The sequence below is a fragment of the Symphalangus syndactylus genome, chromosome 12 (genome assembly GCF_028878055.3).
Source record: "Symphalangus syndactylus isolate Jambi chromosome 12, NHGRI_mSymSyn1-v2.1_pri, whole genome shotgun sequence".
NCBI classification, from domain to species: Eukaryota; Metazoa; Chordata; class Mammalia; order Primates; family Hylobatidae; genus Symphalangus; species Symphalangus syndactylus.
The window spans coordinates 126,513,904-126,535,401 of NC_072441.2; the positions used below are offsets into that span (position 1 = coordinate 126,513,904).

The 21,498-nt window shown below is 45.5% G+C and overlaps 2 protein-coding genes across 2 annotated transcripts in view; one reads left to right on the forward strand and one right to left on the reverse strand.

The window, feature by feature from the left end:
- OSBPL9 (oxysterol binding protein like 9) overlaps window positions 1-5,570 on the reverse strand; it is a 204,688-nt gene extending 199,118 nt beyond the window's left edge. Inside the window, exon 1 of the mRNA XM_055254766.2 lies at window positions 5,442-5,570. The gene's annotated coding sequence lies outside the window, so the exon portion shown is untranslated. The remainder of the gene's footprint in view (window positions 1-5,441) is intronic.
- Window positions 1-21,498, forward strand: part of LOC129468949 (calreticulin-like) — a 35,047-nt gene that overhangs the window by 4,038 nt on the left and 9,511 nt on the right. Inside the window, 8 exon segments of the mRNA XM_063628242.1 lie at window positions 5,513-5,614; window positions 11,777-11,827; window positions 11,830-11,979; window positions 13,671-13,762; window positions 14,973-15,105; window positions 15,108-15,208; window positions 17,767-17,889; window positions 19,792-19,935. Coding sequence (XP_063484312.1) covers window positions 5,513-5,614; window positions 11,777-11,827; window positions 11,830-11,979; window positions 13,671-13,762; window positions 14,973-15,105; window positions 15,108-15,208; window positions 17,767-17,889; window positions 19,792-19,935 — 896 coding nt within the window.

Here is a 21,498-nt window from a genome sequence, read left to right on the forward strand (position 1 = left end):
AACTTATCTAGCAAATTCTCTTTTGCAGAATACAATCTGATTATGTGGAATAAAGGCAGCAAATACGTATTTTTATCTAAATAAGCATTTCTAATGGACCTATTCTGTCTGAGCCTAAGGACTAGATGCCCAGAAAGCACAACTTTTACCTTCAAATCTAAAAATATTTACATCTCTTTACCTATGTATATCTTTGTATACATATACACATATGCACAGATTACATATGCACACAAATACTCAAGTAGTATTTACTGATCACTTCTAGTGTGCCTAACATGGTGTTGCATGTGGTTTCACTTAATTCTCCCAGAAGAAACTCTATACCTTTGGTAATCCCTTTCTACAGATGAAGAAACTGAATCTCAGAGAGGGTCAAGATTCTGCTAAAGAGGCTGCAGTGAGCTGAAATTGGACCACTGCACTCTAGCCTGGGCAACAGTGTGAGAAGCTGTCTAAAAAAAAAAAAAAAAATTCTGCTGAAGGTGGTGGCAGAAATGAGTCCCTAGCCAGGTCTTTTGATTTGAGCTACATCACAAGCCAGACACTCTGGGAAGTACAGATACAGAGATAAGTTCGTGTGACATTCAGGCATGCCTTCTCTGAAGTCTGCCTTGACCCCGAGGAGCAGTCAGTGTTTTTCTGAATTTTATTGCCCTGTGCTTTCTATCACTACCCCTACCACACTGTTGTTTGACTTGTCTGTTTACCTGTTTACTGTTTAATTGTTTACTTATCTGTCTCTTTCACCAGATTATGAACTCCCTAAAGCTCACAGGTCCCTGAAAAGACTTGTCAGATTCTCATTTCTGTGCACCTGATACCTGGCACAGAGTGAATGCTCAGTAAGCATTTCTTGAAGAAAGGAATTAATGAGCCCGAAACAAGGGTGCAGAAGAACTGGGTTCTAGTCTCAGATCTCTAACTGACAACTCTGTGTGCATGGGCAAATCATTTCCTTCTCTGGGTTTCAGTTTCCCTACCTCTAATATGAGGAAGTCAGATTAAATGACCACTAAAGGGTCATTCTGGCTTGAGCCTTTTATGATGTTATGACGTTAAGAGAAAAAATGTGAAAAGTTAAAGGAACTTCATTAATCATATGATATTATTCTCCTAACAAAAAGAGAGACTCCTTATTTTGAGACACCCTAAATTGTGTCAGGTTTGATTTGTATTGATACTGTTCACCCAGAAAAATAATCAGCACTGAGAAGTTTTGAGTTCTATTCTAACCTCTTCTACCATAAAGTTCAAGGCCAAAGTTATACAACTATTTCTGCAAGCTTTTTAGAATCAATTAACCTTTGTCAAACGGAGAATAAAAGAGTTAGCAAGGCTAAGAATCCGTTAGCAAGGCTAAGAATCTTATGGCTTAGGCAAAAGACATGATCATGCATCCATTCAGTTATTCACAAATATTTTTGGTTATTACTCTGTGCTAAATACTGGCACACAACGGTCAGCAGAATAGTTATAGATTTTACTAGTCTGGTAGGGAAGACAGACATTCTCAAATTATACACAAACTATTAATTACAGACCGTGAAGTGCTATGATTGACTCTTACATTTGTGGCACACTCTTCGGGTTATAAAGGGCTTTTCTCACACGTGATTTCAGGGGAAGTCATATATAGAAGTTAAAAGTACAGATTTTGGTGCTACCTAGAACTGGGTCTGAGCCTGGCTTACCCACTTACTTACAACTGGGCTTTTGGGCAAGATTCTGAGCTTCTGTTTCTCTATCTTTTGAATGAGGAAAAAATAGGACATTCATCACAGGGCTATTAAGAGAATGCAATGAGATGATGCATGAAAGTACTCAACACAATGCCTGACATACAGTTCTAAACAGTAGCTATGGTTATCACACACATTTTTTCTACATAGCACTTTTTCTTTCTTCTTTCAGAGAAAAGACAATGTATTAGGCCATTCTTGCATTGCTGTAAAGAAATGCCTGAGACTAGGGCCGGGAGCGGTGGCTCAGGCCTGTAATCCCAGCACTTTGGGAGGCCGAGGTGGGTGGATCACGAGGTCAGGAGATGGAGACCATCCTGGCTAACACAATGAAACCCCGTCTCTACTAAAAATATAAAGAATTAGCCGGGCGTGGTGGCATGCTTGAACCAGAGGCGTTGGTTACAGTGAGCCGAGATCATGCCACTGCATTCCAGCCTGGGCCAGAGAAAGACTTCGTCAAAAAAAAAAGAAAAAAAGAAAAAGAAAAAAGAAAAGAAAAAGAGAAATGCCTGAGACTGGGTAATTTATAAAGAAACAAGGCTTAATTGGCTCACGATTCTGCAGGATTTACAGGAAGCGTGGTTCTTTCATCTGCTCAGCTTCTAGGGAGGCCTCAGGAAGCTTATAATCATGGCGGAAAGTGAAGGCGGAGCAGGTACCTCACATGGTGAAAAACAGGAACGAGAGAGAGAGTAGGAGGGGGAGGTGCCACACACTTTAAAACCACCAGATCTCAGAGCAAACTCAGAGGGAGAGCTCACTGATCACCAAGGTGATATCCCAAGCTATTCATGAAGGATTCTCCCCGTGATCCAAACACCTCCCACCATGCCCCACCTCCAACACTGGAAATTACAATTCAACATGAGGTTTGGTGGGGACTTACATTCAAACTATATCAGACAGTTTTGAAATCAGACAGATTTGGGTTCAAATCTCAGGCCTACCACTTACTAGATGTGAAATGGAATTTAAAAATGCCTATCTAACCAGGCGTGGTGGCTCATGCCTGTAATCCCAGTACTTTGGGAGGCCAAGAAAGTAGGATTGCTTGAGCCCAGGAGTTTGAGACCAGCCTGGCTAACATAATGAGATCCTAATTTCAACAAAGAATCAAAAAATTAGCCAGGTGTAGTGGCATGCTTTTGGTCCCAGCTGCTTAGGAGGCTGAGTTGGGAGGATTGCTTGAGCCCAGGAGATTGAGGCTGCAGTGAGCCATGATCATGCCACTGCACTACAACCTGGGTGACAGAGCAAGACCCTGTCTCAAAACAAACAAACAAACAAAACCCAAAAAAACCCTAAAAACAAAAAACAAAAACAACCAACAAAAAACCTATCTCACAGCATTGTCCATGAGCATGAATAAGGTGAAGTTTTTAGGGAGCCCCATGAAGGCCTAACACATAATACATCTTTTTGCCTTGGCATCTACCCTTATCCTTCACTGGGTCGATGATAGTCAGAGAAGCAGGATCCACTTCATTCAAGCCACAGCAAGTTAAGGCACAAAGAAGCTCTGGGGCCCCTCCCTCAGGAGGGAGTGACAGAGGTGGTCACCAAGACCTGTCTAATTACCATGACCTTGAAAGAGACAGGGGGAGACCACAGAAAGTGTTGAGGAGGTAAAACCTCTTCCCTCTTAGAATTTTTTCAGCTGGGCCTGAAAATTAAATTGACATCAGACAGATTAACAGGAGAAAAGCATAGAAATGTATTTAATGTAAGTTTTATGTCACATGGGAGCCCTCTTAAGGAAATGAAGACCTATAGAAGCAGTTAGAGTCAATTATTTATGTGGTGAATTGGACAAAGAATAGTAAGTTGTGAAATGTGGTAAGGGAAAGTGGCTTGAGCCAGGATAATTAGGTAGAGAAGTGATGAGGGAGATAAGGGTTAGTTTAACAAAGTTTGTTTATATAGATTTCCTTTGGCTTCAACTTCCTGTCTTTGATAATAAAAATGTTACTTTCCTTTTGGTATAGGGAAGACATCTTTCATGTGGGGATTTTATCCTCTGCCTTTCAGAAACAGAATGAAGATCAGAGTGATCTTCTTGCACTTGCTGTTTTATAAGTGCCTTTAATTCAAAATAGTCCATATGGAAGAGCAGCATATTTTGGAGTGGCATGTTCTTAACTCTTTCAAAAGCAAGCTCAAGTCCCCTGGGTCTCATAAGGGGAAACAGTTGAGTCATCAGACGTGAGTAATAGGAGCTGACAGAGCCAGCTCAGGGTGGTCTTACTGGATATGTGTTGATGTGGGATATTCATAGGTAGAGATAAGGTAATAAACCTAGATAGTGGGGGCTGGGCACGGTGGCTCATGCCTGTAATCCTAGCACTTTGGGAGGCCAAGGCAGGCGGATCACTTGAGGTCAGGAATTCAAAACCAGACTGGCCAGCATGGTGAAACCCCATCTCTACTAAAAATACAAAAAAATAAAAAAATAAACCGGGTGAGGTGGCAGGCACCTGTAATCCCAGCTACTCAGGAGGCTAAGGCAGGAGAATCCCTTGAACCTGCGAGGCTGAGGTTGCAGTGAGCCGAGATCAGCCCACTGCACTCCAGCCTGGGAGACACAGTGAGACTCCGTCTCAAAAAAATGAAACAAACAAACAAAACCTAGATATTGGGGAGTGGGAGTAGAGAACTATCCATTGAACTACAAGGAGAAGATCAAATAAAGGTTACCCCAAAGGCCTCTTCCAGCTCAAGCTGCCAAATTGCCCTGTGACTCTGGGACCCATAGTGGGCCCAGGAAATGGGAATCAGCAACTCTGAAGCATAAAATCAGAAAGGCACTGAATGTTTGGTTGGAGTGCCAGGACCCAAGAAGAATGCCTCTTTGTCTACATGCCATCCATGCCAAAGCAAAACAAATTTATCAGCATCTCCTTGAAACTACAAGAAAGAGATTAGAAAGTTTAAGCAACAGAACAGGGTAAATGGAAATTGATTGTTCATTGTCATCATTACTAATTCAAGAAGGTATAAAATGTTGTTGCTAATCTCTTTACTTGGTGAGCTGATTTTATTATTTTACTAAACATAAATATGTATAAGGGATGAGTCCCTCTAAGCACATTTTTCCGTCTACTTTTATGAGAATAAATGTTTCATGCCTTTCTTTTGCTTTTGTTTTTGTCTGTGATCACCCAATCACCAAATTCATTTCCTTTATTATTATTATTATTATTTTTTGATACGGAGTCTCGCTCTGTCGCACAGGCTGGAGTGCAATGGTGCATTCTCGGCTCACTGCAACCTCTGCCTCCCGGGTTCAAGCAATTCTTCTGCCTCAGCCTCCTGAGTAGCTAGGACTACAGGCATCCGCCACCACACCTGGCTAATTTTTTATATTTTTAGTAGAGACAGGGTTTCACCATATTGGCCAGGCTGGTCTCAAACTCCTGACCTTGTGATCTGCCCACCTTGGCCTCCTAAAGTGTTGGGATTACAGGTGTGAGCCACCTTGCCTGGCCTGTTTCATGCCTTTCAACCATACATTCCCATGGTGATTTTCAGCTCTTAACTGTCATGGAGGAGGGTGAAGTAGGGTATTAAAGTATAAGTGCCTCAACTACTTGGTATTCAAGCCACTTCACATGGTAATACACAAATAGTGGGATTCAGACAATTGGACAATGAAAGGAATTTCAGGAATATTGGAGTCGTCCCTTGACATACCCTTACCATTCCTGTAAGTCTTGGTCAGTATTAGCTGCATTTTGTCTTTACGTTCTTTTTTTCTTCTTTACTCATAGATGAATGGAAAAAACGATGGGTGCAGTCTAAACACCAGCCGGATTATGGTAAATTTCAGCTCACTGCAGGAAAATTTTATGGAGACAAAGGAAAAGTTAAAGGTAAATACTGGAACTCAGTATTAGCACATATAATTATTGTATATTAATACACTGATTGGGAAAATTCTGACTTTTATACAACTGTTTTTGTCTGTGATATCACCCAATCACCAAATTCATTTCCTTTTTTTTTTGAGATGGAGTCTCGCTCTGTCACTCAGACTGGAGTGCAATGGTGCAATCTCGGCTCACTGCAACCTCCGCCTCCCGGGTTCAAGCGATTCTCCTGCCTCAGCCTCCTGAGGAGCTGGGACTAAAGGCGCATGCCACCCTGCCCAGCTAATGTTTATATTTTTAGTAGAGACGAGGTCTCACCATGTTGGCCAGGATGGTCACTTTCATGCGCATCCGTGTGAAGAGGCCACCAAACAGGCTTTGTGTGAGCAACATGGCTGTTTATTTCACCTGGGTGCAGGTGGGCTGAGTCCGAAAAGAGAGTCAGCAAAGGGTGGTGGATTATCATTAGTTCTTATAGGTTTTGGGATAGGCGGTGGAGTTAGGAGCAATGTTTTGGGGGCAGGGGGTGGATCTCACAAAGCACATTCTCAGGGGTAGGGAGAACTACAAAGAACCTTCTTAAGGGTCGGGGAGATTACAAAGTACCTTCTTAAGGGTAGGGGAGATTACAAAGTACATTGATCAGTTAGAGTGGGGCAGAAACAAATCACACTGGTGGAATGTCATCAGTTAAGGCTATTTTTACTTCTTTTGTGGATCTTCAGTTACTTCAGGCCATCTGGATGTATACGTGCAAGTCACAGGGGATGCGATGGCTTGGCTTGGGCTCAGAGGCCTGACAGTCACCATCTCTTGACCTTGTGATCTGCCCGCCTCAGCCTCCCAAAGTGCTGGGATTACAGGTGTGAGCCACCACGCCTGGCCTTTTTTTTTTTTTTTTTTGAGACGGAGTTTCACGATTGTTGCCCAGGCTGAAGTGCAATGGTAAAATCTCGGCTCACCGCAACCTCAGCCTCCCAGGTTCAAGTGATTCTCCTGCCTCAGCCTCCCAAGTAGCTGGGATTACAGGCATACACTACCATGCCTGGCTAATTTTGTATTTTTAGTAGAGACAGGGTTTCACCATGTTGGTCAGGCTGCTCTTGAACTCCCAACCTCAGGTGATCTTCCCTCCTCGGCCTCCCAAAGTGTTGGGATTACAGGTGTGAGCCACTGCACCCGACCTTTTTTTTTTTTTTTTGGAGATGGAGTCTCACTCTGTCACCCAGGCTGGAGTGTAGTGACACGATCTTGGCTCACTGCAACCTCTGCCTCCCTGGTTCAAGTGATTCTCTGGCTTCAGCCTCCCAAGTAGCTGGGACTACAAGCATGTGCCATCACACCCAGCTAATTTTTGTATTTTTAGTAGAGACAAGATTTCACCATGTTAGTCAGGCCGGTCTCAAACTCCTGATCTCAGGTGATCCGCTCACCTCAGCCTCCCACATTGCTGGGATTACAAGCGTGAGTGCCACTGCACCTGGCCCACCCAATTCATTTCTCTGTCCTAAAATAAAAAATTAGTAGATGGAATGCTCACTTTGGCAGCACATATACTAAGAAAATTAGCAGATGGAAAAGAATGAACTCTCCACAAATATAGTATGTCCATTCATTGAATAACAGGAGTTCAAAACTAAGCCCTTCCACAAATCCCTATTAGTCTTCCTAACAACTTTAATAAGTGATTACTATTATTTTCCCAGTTGTTCAGAGGAGCCTCAGAGAAGTTATTTGCCCGAGGCTATATACACAGCTGGCAAGAGGTAGAACCTGATTCTGGATCTGACTCTAGGGACTATATTCATTACTGCTGGACTATGCTGCTTTCCCCAACCCCCTAGGATTTTAAAAATAGCACGCTGCACTTGAAACAGGGGAAGGCACTGTATAACATCCAAATGTTGTTCTTCCCTAGAGGAGCTTAGTGTGACGCAGAGAGGAGCAGACAGACCTAGGGCTAACTCCCAGACTTACTAGCTGCATAATTTCGGCAATTCTTATTTCTTTGAGCTTCAATACTAGATGGAGATAATAACCATCCATCGCCTGCCATGCTCATTAGACAGGGCTTTTGTTACGAGCCAAATAATGTTGTGGAGGAAGGGTGAGCTCTGAGCATAAGTTCTGCAGGCTTGGGTTTTTTGTCTGAGAAAGCTTTTGTCCTCTAAGTAGAATCCATTGATCATTCCCTGAAGTGATTTCCTATCTTCTTCCTCCTGGCTACTGTTATGAATCTCATTTTCATATTGATTAAAGGAGAGAATTATGAACTGGCTTGAGAATTTTAAATTTTAAATCCACTCTGGAAAACTGTTCCCAGAGTATTAAATGGTATTAAAGGGAAAACCATTTCCAGAGTAGAGAGAAATTGGAAACGGCATGATCCACGGGAAGCTGTGCCTTGGTGATGCCAGTGAGGGTAGTCTGCTCAGCCACTCATGGTTTCTTGGTTGTTGTCCCTCACATTGTATCCTATTCAGGTTCATTAGATACCTCCTGGTTCTCTAGAAGAGTCCTGGGTTACAAAAGAGGCTCAGAGAGAAGGCAGGTGGAATTGAGCTACAAAGTAGGGTTTGGCAGAATAGAGACTCAAAACTTGGTCTTGCCTGCAGGTTCAGTGCTCTTTCCCTTGTGCACACTCCCTCCTCAATGAAGTCTTCCCTGGTTATTCTAGCTGTTCTTGGGGTCTTTGGGGAAGTAAGCATACTTTGTTCAATTTTGTTTTGTTTTGATTAAGACAGGGTCTTGCTCTGTCACCCAGGCTGGAGTGCAATGGTGTGATTGTAGCTCACTGCAGCCTCAAACTCCTGGGCCCAAGTGATTCTCCCACCTCAGCCTCTGGAGTAGCTGGGACTACAGGCATGTACCACCATCCCCAACTAATTTTTAAATTTTTTTGCAAAGACAAGGTCTCATTATGTTGCCCATGCTGGTCTTAAACTCCTGGCCTCAAGCAATCCTCCTGCCCCGACATACTAAAATACTGGGATTAGAGGCGTGAACCACCATGCCAGGCCAAGCATATTATTTAAAATGTAGACAGCTCCTAACATCATGTCAGACATGAAAGTGTTTACCACAGAGCCTGGTGTACAATAAATGCTCATAAGCTTCCTTTCTTCCTTCCTCCCTCCCTCCCTTCCTTCCTTTCTTTCTTTCTTTCTTTCTTTCTCTGCGGCCCAGGCTGCAATCTACTCGGCTCCCTGCTGCCCGCGCCGCGGACTGCCTGGGACTGCCTGGGACTGCCGGCGCGCGCCACCGCTGCCTCCTTTTTCTCCTTTCGCTGCAGGCACGCGTTCGCCATCTTGGCCACGCTGGTCGCCAGCTCCTGACGCCGAGTGCTCTGTCCGCCTCAGCCTCCCGAGGTGCTGGGACTGCAGACGGAGTCTCGCTCACCCAGTGCTCGGTGTTACCCGGGCTGGAGTGCGGTGGCGTGGTCTGGCCTCGCGGCAGCCTCCGCCTCCCAGCCACCTGCCTTGGCCTACCAGGGTGCTGGGATTGCAGCCCCTGCCCGGCCGCCGCCCCGTCTGGGAGGTGGGGTGCGTCTCTGCCCAGCCACCCATCGTCTGGGAAGTGAGGAGCGTCTCTGCCCGGCCACCCATCGTCTGGGAAGTGAGGAGCGCCTCTGCCCGACCACCCACCGTCTGGGAAGTGAGGAGCGCCTCTGCCCGACCACCCACCGTCTGGGAATTGAGGAGCGCCTCTGCCCGGCCACCCCGTCTGGGAAGTGAGGAGCGCCTCTGCCTGGCCGCCCCGTCCGGGAGGAAGTGAGGAGCGCCTCTGCCCGGCTGCCCCGTCCGGGAGGAAGTGAGGAGCGCCTCTGCCCGGCCGCCCCGTCCGGGAGGAAGTGAGGAGCGCCTCTGCCCGGCCGGCCGCCCTGTCTGGGAAGTGAGGAGCGCCTCTGCCCGGCCACCTACCGTCTGGGAAGTGAGGAGCGCCTCTGCCCGACCACCCACCGTCTGGGAAGTGAGGAGCGCCTCTGCCCGACCACCCACCGTCTGGGAAGTGAGGAGTGCTTCTGCCCGGCCACCTATCGTCTGGGAAGAAGTGAGGAGCGTCTCTGCCTGGCCGCCCCGTCTGGGAGGTCTACCACGGAGGCCAGAAGCAATGTGGGGGCTGGACGTGGTGGCTCACGCCTGTGGTCCCGGCACTCTGGGGGGCGAGGCGGGTTGATCACTTCGGGCTAGGAGTTCGAGACCAGTCTGGCCAACTTGGCGAAACATGAAAAATACAACAGACCAACCAACCAACTCAGTGACAACAAAACAGGTCTACCCTGGAGTCATACTCTAATTTTTTCTATTTTCCTCCCTTTCTGATCCTTTATCCCACTTTCTTTTTCTTCCTCTTCCTTCTCCCTCTTCTTTGTCAAATAGAGGATTGAGTTATTATCGCTGATCCATATAAAGTCCCTCTCTCATTTATTTTAACTCCCACCCCCCATTTCTATTCCCCGACTTCCCATGTGCAACCTTCCTAATATGTTTGATACGCATCTTTTTGTTTGTATGTATTTTTAGAAAATGTTTATTGTTTTTGTGTGCAAAAAAATTAATTAAAAAAACAGAAATCAAACAAACAAAAAACAATAAATGCTCATGAGATGTCTGAATCAGGATCTGTGATTCTTCCATGTAATTTAACATATACTTATCGAGCCTTTCTTCTATGTCAGGTCCTGTTCCAGATTCAGGGAATATAAAGATGCCCCTGTTCTTCAGAAGCTAAAAATTATTCAAAGAGACTGAAATAAACCTAGTTTCAACATAGTGTGACCCAGGAAAGTACAGAGAGCTGTGGGATCATAAGGAAGGACCCAGCCGGGTGTGGTGACTCACGCCTGTCAGGAGTTCGAGACCAGCCTGGCAAACATGGTGAAACCCTGTCTCTACTAAAAATACAAAATTAGCTGGGCGTGGTAGCGGGCACCTATAATCCCAGCCACTTAAGAGGGTGAGGCAGGAGAATCATTTGAACCTGGGAGGCGGAGGTTGCAGTGAGCCGAGATTATGCACTGCACTCCAGCCTGGCGAAAGAGCAAGACTCTGTCTCAAAAAACAAAACAAAACAAAACAAACAGAAAAAAGGACCTTCACCAAGTATGAATAATGATAGCCCCTTGCATTTTATGTTGACAGTTTACAAAGTACTTCTCAGATCTCTTACTCAGTTGACCTTCACCAGGAATCCTATGAGATAGGAATAATTCGGCATGTTTTGCTGATGTGGAACTGAGACTCAGAGAGTTAACAGAGCCCTAACCAGTAAGCTGGGCAGCAGCATGGAATAATAGAAAGACTACTAGCCTAGAAGCCAGGAGACTTGGCTTGTATGGCATGATTTCATTTGTGACTCTGTGATCTTGGGTAAGTAACTTTTCCTCCCTGGGGCTTGGTCTGCTCATCTATAAAGTAATGTGGTTAGACTAGAAAGGCTCTGAGATCTATTATTGCCCTGATACTCTCTGGAGGAGGAAGTAAAGTCTTATAGTTGAAGATGGGGGCTCTAGAATTAAATGAACTGGTTGAGTGATCCTGCACGAGTGAAATAGCCTCAATGGCTTCATGATAAAGCAGAGAAATTAGGAGAACCCACTTCATGGGGTTATTATGAAGATTAAGTACAGTAGTAATATATGTGAATGAAACACATTGGTAACAAGTAAGTGTTCAGTGAATGCTAGCAATGATTACTATTTGATCTATGAGGCTATGGTAGAAAGATGTCTGGAAAGTGCAGGGACTCTTTCTACCACAGCACTTTTGTGTGGTAGAACCTCATTCTGGTCACCCAGGGAAGCCTCGGAAAAACAGGCCTTTGTTTTGTAAAGTTGTAGAACAGTCTTCAAGTATCTCTTGAAAATCAGAGGTAGGATGGTATGCGGAAAGAATCAGACAAACATGGCTTAAAATTCCAGCTTGGCTCCTTACTAGCTATGTGGCCCTAGGCAGGTGACTCACCCCCTTATGACTCAGCCTCCTGATTGAAAGTGGAGATAATACTCATTTTGCAGGGTTGCTCTGAGGCTTGAATAAAAGAATGTGTGCAAAGCTTTCAGCCCAGGTATGGAAGAAAATACCAGAGATTGGTGAGGTCAAGTGCTGGATCTCTCTGGCTGCTTTTGGGGTATTTAAGCCTGAAGACTGTGCTTTCTGCTTCTAGGTCTCCAAACCAGTGAATATGCCAAGTTGTATGCCTTCTCAACCAGGTTGAAGCATTCAGCAATGAGAATGAGACCTTGGTGGTTCAGTTTTCAGTAAAACATGAGCAAAGCATCGATTGTGGTGGCAGATATGTAAAACTCTTTCCTGCCACCCTGAACCAGGAGGATATGCACTCAGGATCCGAGTATTACATCATGTTTGGTAAGCTCTCTGATAGCAGTCACTGTCAGCTCCATTAGGTCCTAATGACAGCCACTGTAGTTGTTGAAAACGTTCAGATTCACTTGGAACAGAAAATGTCTAATATGGTAACTCCACACCTGCCTCCATGTGGTAGGACTCTTCAAAGACCTGAAAAAAGCAACTCGAAACCTGAATGTTAATATAAGTAAACCACAGAGGTGGGGAGGCACATGGTACCATATTAAGAAATCTATAGCACAGGGAGACATTCTCCAGTGCTCAGAAGAGGAGAAGGAGGTCATCAGCTACGTAGATCCTCTCACAGGTACACTACTATAAGGCACTATACTCTGACTCAGTGAGAGAAAGGCACAGGAGGTCAAGGAAGTGACCTTTTTTTAGCATCTGAAATGTGTCCAGAGTGTTGTATCTGTAACCTAAATATGTAACTAGGCCTCCTTGGGGCAGTCCAGATCTTACTTAAGCACGTGTATGTTTTGGATAGTCAGAGTGTGGTAACATGGGAGGTAAGGTTGAAAATTAAGTTAAGGCCGGGTGCAGTGGCTCACGCCTGTAATCCCAGCACTCTGGGTGGCGGGAGGCTGAGGCGGGTAGATCACCTGAGGTCAGGAGTTCGAGAGCATCCTGGCCAACATGGTGAAACCCCATCTCTACTGAAAATACAAAAATTAGCTGGGCATGGTGGCTGGCACCTGTAATACCAAGCAGGATAATTGCTTGAACCTGGGAGATGGAGGTTGTAGTGAGCCAAGATCACACCACTGCACTGTAGCCTGGGTGACAGAGCAAGTCTCCGTCTCGAGAAAAAAAAAAAAAATTAGCCGGGTGTGGTGGCAGGTGCCCGTAATTCCAGCTACTCAGGAGGCTGAGGCAGCAGAATTGCTTGAACCTGGGAAGCAGAGGTTGCAGTGAGCTGAGGTTACACCACTACACTCCAGCCTGGGTGACAGAGTGAGACTCTGAGACTCCGTCTCAAAAAAAGAAAAGAAAATTATGTTAAATCTATTCCTAACTGTTGCCAGATAAGGCTTTCTGGGCTCGGAGACACTGATGATCTCTAGAGTTCCCTCTAGAGTTTTTACAAAGCATAAAGGGCCCCAGGCTCTGTTTCTAGGTAGGCTTAGGTTTGAATACCAACAATGCTACTTCCTAGCTGTTTGACTTTGAGCAACCTGCTTAACTGTTCTGAGCCACAATTTTCCCAGCTAAAAGTGGGGGATAGTAACACCTACTTGTAAGAATTAAATGACATGGTATAAAATGCCTGGCACAGAAGGGGTTTCTGGTTGGGTTTGGTCAATGGGAGCCTTGGGAGATCAGAGGTGGAAAAGAGAGTTGTGTTCCTCAACTGAAAGTCAGCTTCTCTCTTGCCTGTCTTTTCCACAGGATTCTTTCTTCCAGGCTCTGCCAAGCACTCCTTCTAGTCCCTTTAGCCTAGGGGTAGAACCCCATTGTTGTTAGCCCCGAGCATAGCACTATACTTTATGTTTTCACAATGTCCTGCCCCAACCTTTGTAAATAGTCCTTTTATTAAATCCTTCTCAAATAATCCCAAATTTGATTGTGCCATCTGTATCCTGCTGGGACCCTGATTAATACACATGCTATGTTTGTCTTGGGTCTTGGCCTTAGACCAGGCAAACTGCCTTAAAGTTATGTGAAATTATGCTTTGGGGTTTAATTTCCAGGCCCTGACATTTGTGGCTTTGGCAACAACAAAGTACAGGTCATCCTTCATTACCGAGGGAAATACCATGAGAACAAGACCATCAAGTACAGGGTGAGTGTGTGCTGGTCCTCAGCCAAGGGGGAAGGAGATGCATTTTATATGTGTTATCTCATTTAATTCTTACAAAATCCTATAAATTAAATACTGTCGTCTCCATTTTACAGGTTAAAAAGTAGATCTAGAGAAATGCTGTAAATTGCAGGATTTCATAAAGGAGCAGTTGATCCAAAAGCCTAAGAAGTTATATGAGGTCATCTTGTGGAAGAATGCTTGGCATGGCCCAGTTCCCCACTGCTAGACATGGGAGAGGATGGGGGGAGGGAGGGAGTGTTGGACTTAGAAACAGGGATGGGGAGTCAGTTTATCATAGTAACATCAAGTTAGAGACACCTAGGTTGGCTAGAGGATAGCAGGTGATTTCATCAGCAACTCAACAGGGATTCACCAAATACTAACTCTGTGTTGGGCCTTAGGCTGGGGACAGAGTGGGCCAGACATAGCCTTTAACTTCACAGAACTCACAGTCAGTGAAGGTAAGAGTCAAGCAAAGTGACTACCTAGTATGATGGGCATCTGTGGGAGCACAGAAGAGGACCGCTACCCAACCTGGAGTCTTAGGAAATACTTCTTAGATAAGAGTTCTCCTGAGCTGCACTTCAAAAGATGAACATGACTTGATCTTGTGAAGTGATAAGACATTTTAGGGAGAATTGAATTCTTAGAAAAGATAATCACAGGAGAAAAGTCAAAGGGACTTGAGAAAGAGTAGCACTGCAAGTGGGAGCATGGAGAGAGGCAGGAACCCAGCCTAGAAAAGCCCATAGGTGTCATTGGAGAATCAGTGTTTCACACCCAAGGCCTTCTTTAGCAAGACTGTATAAAGGTTGTACCATGCAGGAGCTCTCTGAGGTCCTCCTCTGGGGCAGGCCTCATGCTGCAAGCTGCAGACACAACAGATAAATCATATATGACCCCTGCTCAGTCTAGTGGGACAGGCAGAAAGACAGGTAAGATCAGAGAATGATGAGTGCTGCAGTGCAGGGAAGGATGAAGGCTAGGGAGACCAGATGAGTGTGTACTAGGAGAAGAGGCCCAGAATCCATATATAGTTAACCAGAGAAATGGGTTAAAGAGTGTGGTAAGGTTTGTTTGTGACTATGTGGGTTGTGGCATTCAGGGAACTGAGGGTCTGGTGCATTTAATGCTTGGGATCTACAGATGTTCAAAATGGAACTGAAATATTCCCCCATTCCCTTTATAGGTCAATAAAGACACTCACCTGTACACTCTGATTATTTGCCCCAATGCTACTTATGAGGTTAAAATTGACAACCAGCAGGTGGCAGCTGGGGATCTGGAGGAGGACTGGGACTTCTTGCCTCCCAGGAAAATAAAAGACCCTATGCCCAGAAACCAAGGAAATGGGATGAATGCCTGCACATAGAGGATCTGGAAGACAAGAAACCTGAGATCAGAGGGCGTTTGGCTGGGAAGCAGGTGGGATCTCAGCTGTGGAGATAGGAGAAGGAGGCTGGGAATGATGGAGAGAGACCGGGGATATCAATCCCTCAAGGAGGTGTTCAGCTAGATATTGTTTTCCAAAGAGACATGGAGGGAACAGGGCAGCCACTTACCTTTGTTGGGGATCCAGCAGCCTCTGTGAACAATGTGTTATGATCCCTCTTTTGTGGATAAGGAAACTGATGCTTAGAAAATGAAGTAACTTGCCCAAGCATATATGCGTTAGAACCAAAATTTGAACCTACGTCTTTTTGACTCTTAAGTTACCAATATGGGGAATGTGTGGAGTATACTCATTGGCTCATTATTATACTAATTGGCTCATTATTATTATTCTGGAAAGCTGTACTGGATATAGCTATGAATAGAACAACCCTTGCCCTCTAGGGATTCTAAATATAGTATGGGAGGCAGATAAGAAAACAAAGATCAAAATATGTGATCAGTGCTGAGAGCCAGGGAGGCAAGCCAGTGAGAGCCCAAAAGCGGATCCCAGCCCAGCCTGAGTTGAGGTGTAGGCAGTGGTCTGAGAAAGAGAAGGAAATGCTTGAGTGAGTGAGTTAACCTAGGAGTTGGAAACATAAACTCTGGGGTCAGGCCGATATGGGTTTGAGCACCACCTTTTTCTAACTACAGGACCCCATCCTACTAGCAGTTAACCCTGCGCAAGGAACATAACTGCTGTGAAAGTCAACTTCACAAACAGGGATTATTTTAATACTTATGTGTGAAGGTTACTGTGAAGATTAAATGAGCTAATAAAAAATACATAATGTAGTGTCTGGTATATAGGAAGTCCTTAAGGTATGGCCTTTATATGTTAATAATATGCTGAATTTCAAATAATAGATTTATTAGAGAAAAGTAAGAGGGAAACTGGGGTGGAGGGAAGACATTCCAGACCCAGGGAACAGCAGGAGCAAAGGCACAGTGGTTAGTTAGGAAATAACATGGTGTGTAAAAAACTGAAAGCAGTAGTTCAGTATTTGGGGAACATAAGGTTCAAGGTGGGGCATGGTAGGAGGTAAGGTTGGAAAGGTCTGTTGGAGCCAGGCCAGGAAGGGCCTCACCCACCACATTGCCACCCTGCAGGTCAGAGCAGAGTCAGTGTCATGCAGAAGAGATGCTTGAGGTCAGGCAGGGGTCAGCATGGGACCAGGCAGTTGGAGTCCAGCCCCTAAAGAGAGAGAGAGGCCTGCAGAGAGATGGGCAGTTGCCTAGCCACGTATAGGGAGATTTAGCAAAGGGCCCCAATCATTGGTGGAGGGAGGTGTAGTAAGGGAATTAAGGCAGATGATCAGACAAAGTGTCTGGGCCTTCAGCACCATGGAAAAATAAGGGGCTAGGTTGCTGCCATGCCCAGAAGGCAGGCTTAGTGTAGGAAGACTAAACATGGACCCTCCCCTCCTGGTAAGGACCATGCACCTGATGTAGTCAGGGTTGGCTTGGCTCAAGGGCTTGGGGAGAGTAGAGAGGCTGCAGGCCTCTATGCTCCCTGTTGAGCGGAACAAGGGAAGATGGAAACTGATTAAATCGACAGAGTACTGTCACAACTATAGCCCCCAGGATAGGATGCTAACTGTCTGTCTTAGTAATCATAAAACGGCTAGGACAGGCTAGGAACCAGAGAACTTTCCCAATCACAATTGTGTTGAATGACTGTGAGTTTGGTGGGCTGGCATCGAAGCCTTCAGTCATTCTGGACAAATGGTCACAACCAAAGCAAACTGCCAGGCAGACAGAGCAAAGCCTTGGAGGCTCCACAGCATAGAAATATAAAAGTTGGGGTAGGCTGTTTTTGATCTTGTAGATCTCTGTCTTCGGAAATCAGAGGGTCCTGGGGTACAAAGAAGGACTGACACAGGACAGGGAGCATACTGGGATACAAAGCAGGTCAACAAGAGGCCTTCAAGAAGAGGGACCTAGGCTAAAAGATCTATTATAACAATAAGGGCCCACGATTGTGGGGGAGAGTGTGGCCAGAGACAAGGGAAATTCCCATCTTATTTAAGCTTAAAGAACTCAAGGTCAAAATGACAGTGAACCCAGAGGAGGGAAGTGCTTAAAGCCTCTTTCTTTTCTGCCCTGCATTTGTTTACAGGTCCTGAGCTGGCCCTTCATATAGATGATGACAGGAGGGGGCAGAGGGAAGGAGCCAGGTCCAGCCTGACAGCATTCTGGACCCCCTTTTTCTTTTCTTTTCTTTCTTTTTTTTTTTTTTAGATGATCTCGCTCTGTCACCCAGGCTAGAGTGCAATGGCATGCTCACGGCTCACTGTGGCCTCTGCCTCCTGGGCTCAGATCCTCCCACCAGGTGCATGCCACCACACTTGCCTAATTTTTAAAGTTCTTTGGGGTAGGGATGGGGTCTCACTATATTGCCCAGGCTGGTCTCGAACTCCCGGACTCAAGCAGTCCTCCCACGTTGGCCTCCAAAGTGCTGGGATTACAGATGTAAGCCACCACGCCCAGCCTGGACCTCAGTTTTATCCCAGCCTATGCATCTATCCTCATGAAGGAACATTTCATTTTAGGACTGGGAAGACTTTGAATATATCCTGGATCCAGAAGCCCAGAAGCCAGACAACTGGAATGAGGCTATGGATGGGGAGTGGGAAAGGCCTCTTATACCAAACCCAAAGTATAAGATGAGGGGGGTCTCTCTTTCCAATGGGTGTGAGAAATGAGAGAAAAGACATGTAAATGCTAATTGATGAAACAGAAATTCTGAGATCCTGTGGTCATCTTCCCTTCCCTTAAACCCCGCAAATAAGACTGTAGCCTCATCTGAGCCCTGCTCACAGGGCTATACCTACGTAGGACGGGGTGGGCTGGTAAAGGCCAACTTTGACAGGTATAGGGCCCGGCAGCCCTGGGCCTGGAGTTTGTCCAGAGTGGTGGAAAGCAGCCAGTCACAGGAATGTGGTCAAAATAGGACATGGGTTTGGGGTCAGGAACTGGAAGTCTTAGAAGTAGGCCAGAAGGAGAAAGGGTGTACATGAATGAGCCAAAAATGCAAGGGGTAGGGACACTTTTTATTTTATTTATTTATTCATTTATTTTGAGACAGAGTGTTGCTCTGTCACCCAGGCTGGAGTGCAGTGACGTGATCTCGGCTCACTGCAACCTCCGCCTCCTGGGCTCAAGAGATTCTCGTGCCTCAGCCTCCTGAGTAGCTGGGATTACAGGCACACGCCACCACGCTCGGCTAATTTTTTGTATTTGCAACAGAGACGTGGTTTCACTCTATTGGCCAGGCTGGTTTTGAATTCCTGACCTCAAGCCATCCGCCCGCCTTTGCCTCCCAAAGTGCTGGGATTACAGGAGTGAGGCACTGCACCCAGCCAAGGGACACTTATTTTTAAGAGCTAACTCCTGACCTCATGTTAGAGGCAAGAAGAACGAAAGGAATCAGTGTCAAATTGTCCAGAGGTAAAACTGACTGAAGCAAGCATGATTTTATTTGGCCACAGTTTCCTACACTACACACCAGGAAGAGAATGGCCTCAACTGCCAGGGTACTCAGATGATGTTCTCTGAGAAGCTACATTTTCTTTATTTCATGAATGAGCTGGTGCAGACATAGGGCCAAGCTCAGAATGGGTCCCTGCCACCTCGCTTGGCTTCCTCTGGGTAGCAAGGGGAATTTGAAAGAATCTTGTGGATTAACTCAAAGAAAGGGAAAGAAGCTTCTGGAATCCTTCTCTGAATCCTTATGTCTAATACACAACTGCCTTATAAATTGATTGGTGTATTAGTCCATTCTTGCATTGCTATAAAGAAATACCTGAGACTGGGCAATTTATAAAGAAAAGAGGCTTAATTGGCTCATGGGTCTTCAGGCTACAGCTATACAGGAAGCATGGCGGCATCAGCTTCTGGGGAGGCCTCAGGTGTACACAGTGATGGCGGAAAGTGATGCCAGGGTGTCTCACACGGTGGGAGCAGGAGTAAGAGAGAAAGCGGGGAGGTGCTACACAATTTAGAAGTAAACAGATCTCACGATAACTCACTCGCTATGCAGTACCAAGGGGGGGTCGTGCTAAATCATTTATGAGAACTCTGTCCCCATGATCCAGTCACCTCCCACCAGGTGTTAGGTAACATGGGGTACCCTAAAACGGCGCCGTACCTTAAGATGGGGCTGGTTCCGGGTCCTTCTCCCCTCCTTGACCGGGCACTGTCTGAACCCGCCAAAGGAGGGCCAATCAGAAAGAAGCATCTCCCGCCTTCCCTTGGGCCCACCCCTAGCCCAATCCACATAGGCCCAAGGGATATAAAACCCAGCACACCAGCAGCCCTCTCTCTCTTCTCTTCCTTCTCCTTGCGTGGTGCCGCTCGATACCTCCAATAAAGATCTCTTGACCGCGACCGGTGTAGTTTGGTCTCCGCCCGGCCCCTTTCACCAGGCCTCACCGCCAACACTGGGGATTACAATTCGACATGAGATTTGGATGGGGACACGGATCCAAACCATATCAATTGGCCTTTCTGATTGCATGCGATCAGAAGAATGACAAAATACTAATGCCATGTTCACTGTTTGGTTCTTTGCTTAGGGACAACGGAAACCTCGGATCATTGACAATCCCAATTACCAGGGGGAGTGGATGCATCCCAAAATAGACAACCCTAAATGTAAGTCTGATGCCACCATTTGTCACTATTATAACATTAGTGTTCTCGGCCTGGACCTTTGGCAGGTAAAGCCCTCTGGTCTCAGAGCCACTGAGACACAGTCTCTCAGTTTTCACAAAGTAGAAAGAGCCTCAGGCTGGAAATCATAAGACTTGAATAAGTCTTTGTCTTTATAAGCCTCAGACTGCTGATCTTTTAAATGGGGGCAGTCATATTCTTCCTAATAATTATAACATTTACTAAAATTTACTGAGTCCCTCTCATGTACCAAATGCTGTATTAAAGACTTTGCATATGCCATTTAATTTTCACTAGCAAGTCTCCTACTTTTTTTTATTTTGGAAAAATTTAATATATTCTCTATTGTTAAGTGCACCAGATGCTGGACTTCTGAAACAACAATTATACTTCAGCGTAATAGCATTTTCTACATTTTTTCTGTTCATGTTGCTTGTTCCTCTGATTTACCTAGAATCAGTGAATCTGAAACAAAAAGATTCTTCAAGCACCTGGTAAATTTCAGGTCCCACATTAGAAAATGAGCAAGCATCAATAATATTGATGGGGGTGAAAATATGACACTGTGAAAGTCTCCTCCTTCTAAATGTGAAAAGGAGACTCAGAAAAGTTAAATAATTTGCCTGAAGACATACACCTGTTAAGGTAAGTAGAAAAGCTAGAATTTAAGTACAGCTCTTTTTGTGTCTGAGACGGTCTCACTTACTCTGTCACCCATGCTGGAGTGCAGTGGTGCAATTTCAGCTCACTGCAACTTTGCCTCCTGGGTTCAAGTGATTCTCCTGCCTCAGCCTCCCGAGTAGCTGGAACTACAGGCATGCACCAGTACGCCTGCCTAACTTTTCTATTTTTAGTAGAGACAGGGTTTCACCATGTTGGCTAGGCTGGTCTCCAACTCCTGACCTCAAGTGATCCACCGCCTCGGCCTGGGATTACAATTGTGAGCCACCATGCCCAGCTGAGTGCAGGTCTTTCTGATGTCACATTCAAAGTTCCAATACTTTACACTGCTTCTGCTGGTCCTACATGATCCTTGGAGGTGCTTCTAGGGATAAAGGGAAATCAGAGATGTGGTAAAACTCTGAAACATTAAAATCCCCGGACAGATGTTAGGGGCGATTGCCCCAGCCATGATGATAAGTCCTGACCCAGCTTCCCTCTTTCTGCCAGTCATCTTTCCTTTAATTGGAAGGTAAAGAGGAGGGGACAAATAATCCAGCCTTTGAAAAGTTGTTGTCCTCTCCATCTCTTTCTTCTCTGAGACTTATTACGAAAGATGGGGAGGACTCCTCCCCAAATCAGGAGAAAGGAGAGTGGCTCAAGGCCCCAGAGTAAAAGCCTTGGCCATAATTCCTCCCAGGAGTCTATTAGAAACTATAATCTACAAAGTCCTGGATGAAGAATTCCCCTGGAGAGAAAGAGAACTCACTTTTGTTAAACACTGGCCTGGGGTCAGTGCTTTACCTACGTTACCTCCCCAAATTCTCACAACTCTATAAGGTAAGTACTATTATCCCTTATTATTTCCTCATTTTATGTTTGAGAGAATTGAGACTCAGAAATGCCAAGCGACATGTACAAGAGCACACAGCTAACGCGTGGAAGAGACA